The sequence below is a fragment of the Salmo trutta genome, chromosome 21 (assembly GCF_901001165.1).
Source record: "Salmo trutta chromosome 21, fSalTru1.1, whole genome shotgun sequence".
Taxonomy (NCBI): domain Eukaryota; kingdom Metazoa; phylum Chordata; class Actinopteri; order Salmoniformes; family Salmonidae; genus Salmo; species Salmo trutta.
The window spans coordinates 11,549,480-11,559,751 of record NC_042977.1 but is presented as its reverse complement, the minus strand read 5'-3'; the positions used below and the strand labels follow the sequence as shown (position 1 = coordinate 11,559,751).

The following is a 10,272-nucleotide window of genomic DNA, read 5'->3' as shown; positions in this document are numbered from 1 at the left end:
GGCATTTTCTTTAGCTGAATCCTAGAGCCATATTGACTGAAAACACTGCATAGTGGCAAAAAAAAAATCTATGTGCAATCATTGTTTTTTCCCCCAGTGCAAACAGAGATAGGACAAGGTCACATGCACAGTTGCCCTTGAATGAAATGTCAAAACAGATCTATAGAGTTAGTCTATAGGCTATTCCTATCCGCTCAATCAGTATCTGCAAAATGCCAATAGCAGACAGACACTCACAGAGGTAAGGAAAATGTAAATGTGGACTATCTACATTCAGGTTATTATCATCTTTATAACATGTTATTAGCATGATGTTAGGCCTATGTAACTCCTGCCTGCTGGTTTCCCTATAATTCATTCCCCTTTGTTGTTTATTACCTGGAACACTATTGCTGTCCTCATGGTTGTGAGGAGAATTGCAGCTATTCAGTTTGGCCTCCTCTCTCATATTGGAACCGTGTGGGTTACGCTTTTGATCCCCGAGGGAACTCGCGCTCTCACATTCCTGGCATTCCGACCTCAGTCCCTCCGTCCCCAGTTACTTATTATCGCTCAGCTCTCGACAACCGTTTTCAGTGTTGAGCAAGTTCTGACCAGAGTAAACCACAAACTCGCGGTGGAAGGATGATAACTGTTTAAGCGAAAACATTGTGCATTACTTTTGACCTTTATTTTAAAGTTGAACGTTTTTAAAAACGTTTTGCTGGGATGACAGCGTGAACTGGTAAGAACTGTTTGTTTTCGGCTACTTTGTAACATTCGAGGCTTGAATTGTAAACAGTCGGTTTATCGTGCGTTGACACAAAACATATTATATTGTAGTTTATAATTGATTATTTAACTTAATTGTTCCATCGTTGGTTCTTTAAACTGTTTCTAGAATTATGCGCATGGCTCCTCGGTGAGAATGGAATTTCGACGCACATTTTAACAGCAGTAGTACTACGGGGCAACCACGTTTCCCTTCTGTCGCTATGTGGCTTGTATGAATGTTACTTTTCACGACCAACAAACATTTGATCCATAATGTTCACAATTTAACTCATGTAAAATGGAACATGTTTAAGTAAAAATCACAGTGAAATTGTGATGGCATACTTATAAAATGAAGAGGGATAATTAATTTCCATTAGGAAATTAATGGAATGCCATCACTCAAAAGTAGGGCATACTTGATTTTTGCTTCACTCTACCTGGACTAGAAATGCCTTGAGTAATGTATGGGATATTCAACAAATCATGAATATGATGTTTGGTTGCAGTCTTCACAGTATTCTACAGTAGTGTTTTGGAGGAGTACACAACTTTCGCATGATCTTGTAAATGTTGTACATTAGCAATGATCAACTATACTGTTTTAGGTGTAGGACAACTTGTAAGTATGCTTATAAATGTTTTTTTCCCCTCCTGTTCCAGGTTCACAGCCATCTATAAAAATTCTGTCTCCACTTGATCACTAGCTTCAAACAACAGAACCATCATGTCATCCACAGAAGAGCCGTCTGGCACGGTCCTGCACCGCCTCATCCAGGAACAACTACGCTACGGCAACCCCACAGACGCACGCACCCTCCTTGCCATCCAGCAGCAGGCCCTGCGCGGAGGCAGCGGAGGGTCCCCTAGTGGAGGGCCTGGGAGTGGAGCAGGAGAGGGCCCCGGTGGAAGTCCTCGCTCCTCTCTGGAGAGTCTCACCCAGGAAGACTCCTCGTTCCTCCAACTGTCAGCCCGCCAGGAGCCCCAGGGCCAGGAACACCAGGGAGACTACCAGCACTCGGAAAGTAGCTACCAGCTTTACCAGCTCCACGGCGAGGAGCTGCCCACCTACGAGCAGGCCAAAGCCAACTCTCAGTACCTGGCTCAGCATTGGGCACCCGCCACAGGCGCCCACAAGCAGCTGCGCGAACGGGACTACCGTGCGGCGGATGAGGAGCTGATTGAGTTGAAGCGAGGGCATATGCGATCGCTGAGTGAGCATCTCCTGCAGCTGTCTCTGGAGAGGAATGGTGCCATGGCGAAGTCTGAGGCAGTCAAGAGCTCTTCACATAGCTACCCGGAGCTGGGTTACTACGCCCCCCCACAAGGCCTCCAGGACAAATGTAGCCCACACCCAGAGTACTCATCTGTTCCCATCATGTCCCAAGGATATATGCCCATCCACACCCAAGAGCCCCAGTGTGTGTACAGGGACATTCCCCAGCCAATCCAGACCCAGCAGCACAGGTACTAAGGCATTACGGCAAGCACAACCGTGTGTGTGGGTGTTGGCCGTACAGTGAGATCATGTAAAGGCGTTCTCGCTGTTTATGTGTTCCCAATGTCTTTGCCATGAATCAACAACGATCACACATTAAATAGTGTGCTAATTTCTGTGGCCATAGCCGCTCGCATAATGGATTCCAAGCCTTGTCATTATGCGTCCTGACTTCCTTACCTCCTAGCGTGCATTGTGAATCATTACATGCGTAGGTTGGAATTTCGATCGCCTTTCTGAAACACTATATGTCAACCTACCTAGGGTGGAGTTTATGTGTTCATTATAGTATAAGGTAGTTGTGATATCCGTGGATGCCAGACTCAGAGTGTCGCAATGTCGTTTTTCATCACAAAAGGGGCGGCTTCTTGTAATACGCTCCGGCATTCAGCGTACTTTTTTACTACCTGAAAATGATACACGGCGCAGAAGTCACAGCAGTGGGGGCAGTGTTGTCTCTTGGTTCTTTGATCTATAGTCTCTATAGGCAATTCATCAAAGTAACCAATTATGCATTGATCACCAAATATAATCTCAGCGACTGTTCAAACAGTAAATCAAACGACAAGAATCCACCCAAAAACGAGTAATTACAGGCTATTGTAATGGGTAGAACCTGCGGTAGCCAACTGGCTAGCCATGTGCTTTTTTCTCTGTGACCAAAACATGTCATTCTATTTTTAGCCGATATGGGAATGAATACAAAAGCAGCATATCAAACTGGGATAATGTTTTATAAGAATACTCGCCAGGGCATATTTATTTACATAGAGATGTGGGAAGCTGAAAAGGCTAGCTAGCTTGCTATTTTTTAGCCAGGCTAAAGCCAGGCTGCCAGGTATCTACTACTAGCAAGGGAAGGCGACTCTTCCTTGCTTTCACAAAATGAAAAGACAAAAATAAAAAACCGTTGAATCGCCCCCTTGTGAATGGGAGTGGGACTGGCAAGAATATCATGATACCAAAAGGTGTCAGCGACTCAAAAAAAATCCCACTCCACCCACATGCGCGGACATACGTAGATCAGCGGCGGTAAGCTTGTGGTAAACTTTACGAACAAAGGTTGCTCACGTAACCACAGTTCTATGAGCTAAGGTACTATTGCTAGCTAGTCACACTCATTGGAAGACGGTAGTGGCTAGTCACACTCAGTTCAACAACACACGTCCTTCTTCACAGGTATGTGGCCCCAGTTCTGCAGCAAACGGAGACCTGCTACAGCATGTTCACCAGTCGGCCCCCTGGTGTCGTGGAGGAGCCCAAGCAGATGGAACTGCTAATGCTGGAGAACGAGAGGCTGAGGCAGGAGCTGGAGGGCCACCGAGAGAAGGCCTGCCGCATCCAGAAGGTGAGAATCACACATTTTAATTGAAGAGAATTATATTGTATCTATATGGTGGGAATATTCTCCTTTCAGTCCCTCTCTAAAATGGCGGCATGCCATTGGATAAGTTTGTACTGTTATATGCATGAAAGAATGATATTACATTGGAGAAACAAATAATGTTCAACATTGGGCAAATCTCATTTGAAATCAATACACGATGAATGCACAACTTTGAGTTGCACACAACACATGTACCGTAATTTCCGGACTATTGAGCGCACCTGAATATAAGCCGCACCCACTGAATTTAAAACAAAATATTATTTTGAACATAAATAAACCGCACATGTCTATAAGCCGCAGGTGCCTACCGGTACATTGAAAGAAATTAACTTTACACAGGCTTTAACGAAACACGGCTTGTAACAAAAATAAATAGGCTTTAACGAAACACGGCTTGTAACAAACAACATTTTTTTTTTGCAGTAAACAGTTGCCTACCAAGAAAGTCATTGGTCACTATCTTCCTCCTCCTGTGCACTGAAACCACTGAAGTCATGTCCTTTAAAAAAAAAAAATGAAAGTGGGAAAAATCCATATATTAGCCACGTCATTGTTTAAGCCGCGAGGTTCAAAGCGTGGGAAAAAAGTTGTGGCTTATAGTCCGGAAATTACGGTAACTTCTGAAGTAGGCATGCCCACACTGAATACCAGAGGACTGTAGTCTGCAACATGTGTCCCTTAATGAAGGGAATGGAGGGAAACTCAAATAGCAGATAGCTTGTGTAGAGCCACCTCAGGCACGCTGCCCCATCTGTACAACTGCTGCTACCATTGACTGCAAATAGAGAACATATAGAGGCCAGAGTCTGCTACTGTGTCCACACTTCCTGCATTGTGCTGCAGCCAGGGGGTTGTGAGCATGTGCCCTTTAGCCATAGATTTTTTTTGGTCCTATCCAGGGCATGTCAGACAGCAGTCGATAGGGTTGTGACCCCTGGCACAGATGACATGCTCAAGAGTGCCCAGAGAGAGAGAGATATTCTGTTAGCCATGGCAGGTGGCAGGGCTACTGTGTGTTGAAACTGAACCCCCCCTTGTGTATAGGGCTGGGAATGGCCAGGAACGTCACGATATTACCATGATACACAGGTGCCGATACTATATGTGATGCGATCCTCACGATTCTATATGTATTGCGTTTCCATACTGTGATTTTATTGCGATTCGATGTTCCAAACATATTGCTAACTATATGTCTGCTGCAAAGAGACGAAAGAACATGAGAAAATACGTTTTGATGAGTCAGGGAACTAAAAGTGCTGGAAACAAATTGGCTCCCTATTTTAAAAAGAATCAAGATCAAGCAATAAAGGGAAAATACTGGAGTTTTGGTGCAGATACAGCCAACTAGCGCAAAAATAATATTGCGATATGTAACTATCTATTTCCCCCCCCCCCCATCAATACTTGAGTATGTTATTGCCTCTTATAAATCAAGATAGTAGAAACAGCATTATCTGACAGGCTTCAAATATTTATCTTGGTAGATGCCATAGAGGTAGATGGAGGACTAAAATAGGTTATATCCATCTTCCTATATCTTATGGTAAATGCATACTGTAGCAAGACTTTGCTGCTCTCCTGTGGAGTTACGTCACCCCACTTCTTGTGCTCCCTCAGCCTTAAAGAATGATAATTACTGGGTTGGAAAATTTCCCCTGACCGTCGGGCCGCAGCCCTGAGTAAACATGCCTTAGTGGCTGCTGTAATGGTGGGCGTTTCTACTTCTTCACTTCTCTGCCTGTTTCTGTTTCCACAGCACAGGCGTGTTACACCTTCCCCGCTATGACAACCCGCCCATACCTCTCTCTCTCTCTCTCTGTATGTCTGTGCGTGTGCTCGTGAACTACCCACACCTAGAACCATGGCTGTTAGCTCCCAGGAATGCAGATATCAACCACTCACACACGGGTAGTAGTGTTAGCTCAAATTCCTCTGGATTATAGGCATGTAGTGTATGTACCGTATAAACACAGTATGAATGTGCCCACATGTACGGAATGTGCTCCTAGGTATATTTATGTATATATGCCCATATGTATGTTTTATATACATGCCCACATGTTTATGTGCTGTACTGCACATACAGATGTACTAGGTCTGAACCAACATCCCCCCCATCTCTAGCACGCATAAAGATATTAAACAAACAAACAAGATGGCTGACCAAGAATGTTTTTCTTTCCCCTCCTTGCTTCTCTCTGTCCATTCAGTTGGAGCAGGAGATCCAGAGGATCTCAGAGGCCTACGAGGCTCTGATGCAGGGCAGCAGTAAGAGGGAGAGCCTGGAGCAGACTCTGAGGAGCAGACTGGTGGCCGAGATCAGGAGGCTGCAGGACTTCAACAGGGACCTTAGAGGTAAGGACTACAAATACCAGAAAACCTCAGGTTGGTTAGCGCTTTAGTCCAGAGCCATTTTTTAAGATTATAATGGTTTATAAAGAGTGGGACTGGTTGCAGGGAAACTTTTTCCCAACTCAGTTTTAGTGTATAATGCTTAACTTTCAATATTTGCGTTACAGAAAGCCTGGAAAATGCCAGAACACAGGCCGCCAAAGAAGTGGAAGCTGCTGACCACAACCAGCACATCATGACCAAACTGCTCGAGCAAAGTAAGTGTCACCCATCCCGTCTCCTTTCCCACCACTCCAAGTCTTAGACCCACTTCAGCCATGTTGCGCATTCCTCACAGGATTGGAGCATAGCACAGGGCCACTCTGTAGCTAAGCTACATCCTGTATGGAAGAATTTCCATTGCATAACCTCCGCTTATTTGGTGAGAACGCCTCAACAGTAAACGCAACCCAGCTACGAAGAAGGAGGAAGGAAAGGGAGCTATAAATGAGAACTGTTGAACTAACATCAGGTTCCTGGGGTTGTTGGTTTGATTTACGCTGTCTATTTAAGCAGTGGGCCTTTCCCAGGGCCAGATGAGAGATAGGGTTGGAGGTGTACGGCCCTGATTGGAGGAATGTTCCTTTTTGGAGGTATGTTCCTTGTTAAGTGGGTCAAAGGGATAGGAGCTTCCCCTCCTCTTTCTAACCCTCGACATTCCATGAATGTTTGAGCAAATGAAGACCGTCGGCCGTGGTGGCTGAATACTGGGACGTATTAGCTGGGTTAGAGCGGTGGTAGTGTGATGGCTTAAGACTTCGTCCAAGCTCTCATTTTCACCTTCGAAATAGCTTCATGTGGCCTTAGACTGGTTTTCATGCCTTGTTTCATGCCTCTTCTCCTCTTTCTTTCCCCCCATCAGGCGAGGAGCAGCAGTTTGAGCGTGAGCGTGCCGAGCGCGAACTCCAGAGGCTCCGCAACTTCGCAGAGGAGCAGGACCTGAGGGCGGAGCAGCTCGAGGAGGCCCTAGAGGCCCAGCGGTGCAGGGGCCGGCAGCTGGAAGAGGAACTGCGGCGGAAGCGGGCCTACGTGGAGAAGGTGGAGCGGCTGCAGAGCGCCCTGGCTCAGCTGCAGGCCACCTGCGAGAAGCGCGAGGGCCTGGAGATGAGGTTGCGGACACGCCTCGAGCATGAGCTGAAGAGCCTGAGGGCACAGCAGAAGCAGTCTCACCCGCCGGGCGTGACGGTGGGCTCGCTGCACGAGCGTCTGAGGGAAAGAGAGGAGCGTATCCTAGCCCTGGAGGCGGACATGATGCGCTGGGAGCAGAAGTACTTGGAGGAGAGCACCATGAGGCAGTTCGCCATGGACGTGGCCGCCACCGCCGCCGCTCAGAGGTGAGGGTCAGAGGTTTAACGTTAGTGGATAGATGGTTCAAGGGTTGTGTTCTGTATGCACATACGAGAGAACCTTTTCAAAACATCTAGGCTAAATAAATACGTTTATTATACTTCACATTTTTACCTGCATCCAGTTCCTAAAGGAATCTATTTTCTCCCTTCCAGAGACACAACCATCATCAACCATTCCCCCTGTCACTCTTCTAACAACAGCTTCAACGAGGACCTGCCTGTATCTGACTACCGAAACCAGGAGATGGAAAACCGGTATGAATATGGAACCTTTTTCCTAGAAATGATCCATCATTTATAGTATTGTTGCTGTCATGACACTTTCTATGCATTTAATATGTCTAATCTACTTTGTTGTATCAGATAGCAATGCTCAGAGAGCCACCATTTGTTGACTCTGACTCTGACATTTTTCTCCTGCACGTAGGATCCGTGCTCTCTACGCCCATATCCTGGAGAAAGATGCTGTCATTAAGGTATTCCACCAGCGTTTGCACCAGGACCAGGTCGAGAAGGGTGGGTTTTGTCTGCGCGCCGCCATGTCCACTTCTTCAATTAGCACGGCTAAGTGCGCCAGCATAAGCAAAGGTAAGGACGAGTCACGATAGGGTCAGAGATTAAAAACCTTTTAACACCTTTTTAACTATTACTTGAGGGGTCCCTCAGGGCTCTATTCAGGAGCCATTGTTGTTCGCTACATACATGCAATCTAATCGGAATATGAACTAGGGAGTTATTGTCAAAGATCATTTTGATGGACATTGAAGTGGATTTAGGGTAGAATTAGAGCACCTGTTTATCAATTAAATGTGTGCCAGACAGTGGTTGATATTTCACATGCTCTGTGTCGTAGGTAAGAATCTATCAGACGACCAGACTCCTGTCTCTCCTCTCCGGTGCTCCTCCCCAGCTCACCCGAGCCAGAGCCAGAGCTGTGGATCAGAGGATGGAGCTAAGGCCAAGGAGCCAACCACTGGTTCTAAACTCAGCATTGGTGAGTAGTCTGTCACACACACACGCACACACCCAAACCATTCTTTGTAATTGCATCACACTCTGTGTCAGAGCAGTCATTGATTTACCAACCATACCCCCGTAGAACCAGCCAATCGGCAATGGCCTTGTAGGTTGGAGGTTGTCTGTGGGCTGCCGGAATGTGCTATGTTGTCACACTTAGCCCTGATTATTGACTGCACTGATTTATCCGAATGGCTCATCCCAATGTGGAACAATCAGCATGTTTCTTTGGTTACAGATGGTGTACTGTAACAGTGGCGTATTTTCCCACTGTTTCCACTCTTCTCACACATTCCTCTAATCATTTGACCTCTCTGTTTTCCAGACAACACTGCTGCGCAACAACCAAAGTCCTCCTCCTTGAACACATTGAGAGGCCTGGATGACTTGGAGGCAGAAGCAGTGGAAATCTTCATTTGAGGAAGTCAGACTTTTGATCGTCGACAATAGATTCACTCGAGGGGGTGTGAGCTCTCGGGAAGCCGCGCAGAGTACTGACTACATCAATGGTCAGAGTTCTGAAGAAAAATGTACAAAAGACAAGAATGTTGCACAATGAGAGAGGAACGTATGGAAAAAGGACTTGTGCTTTCACATTTAGAGGGGAACTGTGTTCTTCCTCTATCTCTTTCTCTCTTAGCCAGGCGACTGCAGGCTAGCCATCTGGGTCTATGAGGCAAAATGTGAAACATTCTAGGTACTTGGACAGTATTGATGTTTTGTAATGGGCAACATACTACTGTCCTGTCAGTTTATGCCAACGTATTTATATTTGCTGCTTTTCACATATTTACAACACCTTTCTCATGTTCTGTCGTGTACAGTGATCCATGGAGTTCGGGAACTTCATATTCTCTTTTTAATGAATCAGATCTGTTTTTTTCTCGTTTCCAAACATTAACTGAAAGCCTCACGCTTTTCCAGATAACCTTGTCTGTCGAATTTATCTTTTGTGGACTTTTAACCCCCGTTCCCTCCCTGTGCAGAAATGTTGAGTGAATCTGGCCACGTTCCTGTGCCATGGAATTCTTCAGAGTTGAGCTAAACTCCCTCATCTCCATAATTTAATAAAAATGCCAAAAACTCTTAACGTTCATATTTTCACCGCCCATATTCCCTAAGCCTCAGTAGCCGGTTCTACAGGTTTAGAAATATAAGTTGTGATGGTTTATTTTTTTTCTTCTTCAGATTTCTAAATATGAGGTCAGGGAGACCTCATATACATATTCTTTTTTGCTTTTCACCAAGTTTTATTATTATTTTCCAAATGTTTCTTCGTGTGTATTTTCTGATGTGGTGAATCCGCTGGTCAGATTCACCATAGGGATTAAGCTGTAAACTACACCATTTGGTTTTTGTTTACCGTGAGCCTTTTTCTGAACTAACAGGTTAATATATTTTATACAGATGCTTGTATAATTATTTTAGATATGTAGTGCTATGAACAGGATGCCAAAGATGTTTGTGTGTTGTAAGTTATGTGCTGACAATCATGGTTATGTCCAGCTGTCCAACAACAGACAAAGCGTTGACCTCCAGCAAATAAATTTCTGTGAACTCCTAACAATATGAAGGTTGTGAATTTGAATTCAAACAACATTTCATAAAGCAATAAAATATTCTAATATATAACTCCTGTTACTTTGTTGCCATTTTTTCTTGGAAAAAAACTCTTTCTGAGAAGAATTGATGTCGACGCAAAACTATTTTGGCAAGTTTTTTACTACTTATTTTTTCTCTTTCCCTCACTCTACCTCTCATCTTCTCTGCACACGTTCCTTCCTTCTGGAGGAAGAGAGGGAATGAGGGCTCTCGTTAGTTAATGAAAGCCAGAGAAGTATTCTTCAGGCTCAACTTTCCCAAATGGCTAG

The 10,272-nt window shown here is 45.1% G+C and overlaps 1 protein-coding gene across 1 annotated transcript; it reads left to right on the top strand.

Moving 5' to 3' along the window:
- Positions 1 to 507: 507 nt before the first annotated feature.
- Positions 508 to 10,033, top strand: LOC115156684 (angiomotin-like 2a). The gene is made up of 10 exons (XM_029704230.1): positions 508 to 724; positions 1,417 to 2,220; positions 3,431 to 3,599; positions 5,855 to 5,999; positions 6,164 to 6,253; positions 6,898 to 7,369; positions 7,538 to 7,639; positions 7,812 to 7,972; positions 8,238 to 8,378; positions 8,727 to 10,033. Exons 2-10 carry the CDS (start codon positions 1,481 to 1,483, stop codon positions 8,819 to 8,821), a joined length of 2,115 nt encoding a protein of 704 aa, XP_029560090.1. The 5' UTR covers positions 508 to 724; positions 1,417 to 1,480; the 3' UTR covers positions 8,822 to 10,033.
- The last annotated feature ends 239 nt before the right edge of the window (positions 10,034 to 10,272 follow it).

What these genes read in the sequence shown, in the direction of transcription:
- LOC115156684 (XM_029704230.1), top strand. Translation starts at nt 1,481, where the DNA reads ATGTCATCCACAGAAGAGCCGTCTGGCACGGTCCTGCACCGCCTCATC. An exon ending in CTTCAACAGGGACCTTAGAG is followed by an intron (nt 6,000 to 6,163) that starts GTAAGGACTACA and finishes TTTGCGTTACAG; the next exon opens with AAAGCCTGGAAAATGCCAGA. An exon ending in GACCAAACTGCTCGAGCAAA is followed by an intron (nt 6,254 to 6,897) that starts GTAAGTGTCACC and finishes TCCCCCCATCAG; the next exon opens with GCGAGGAGCAGCAGTTTGAG.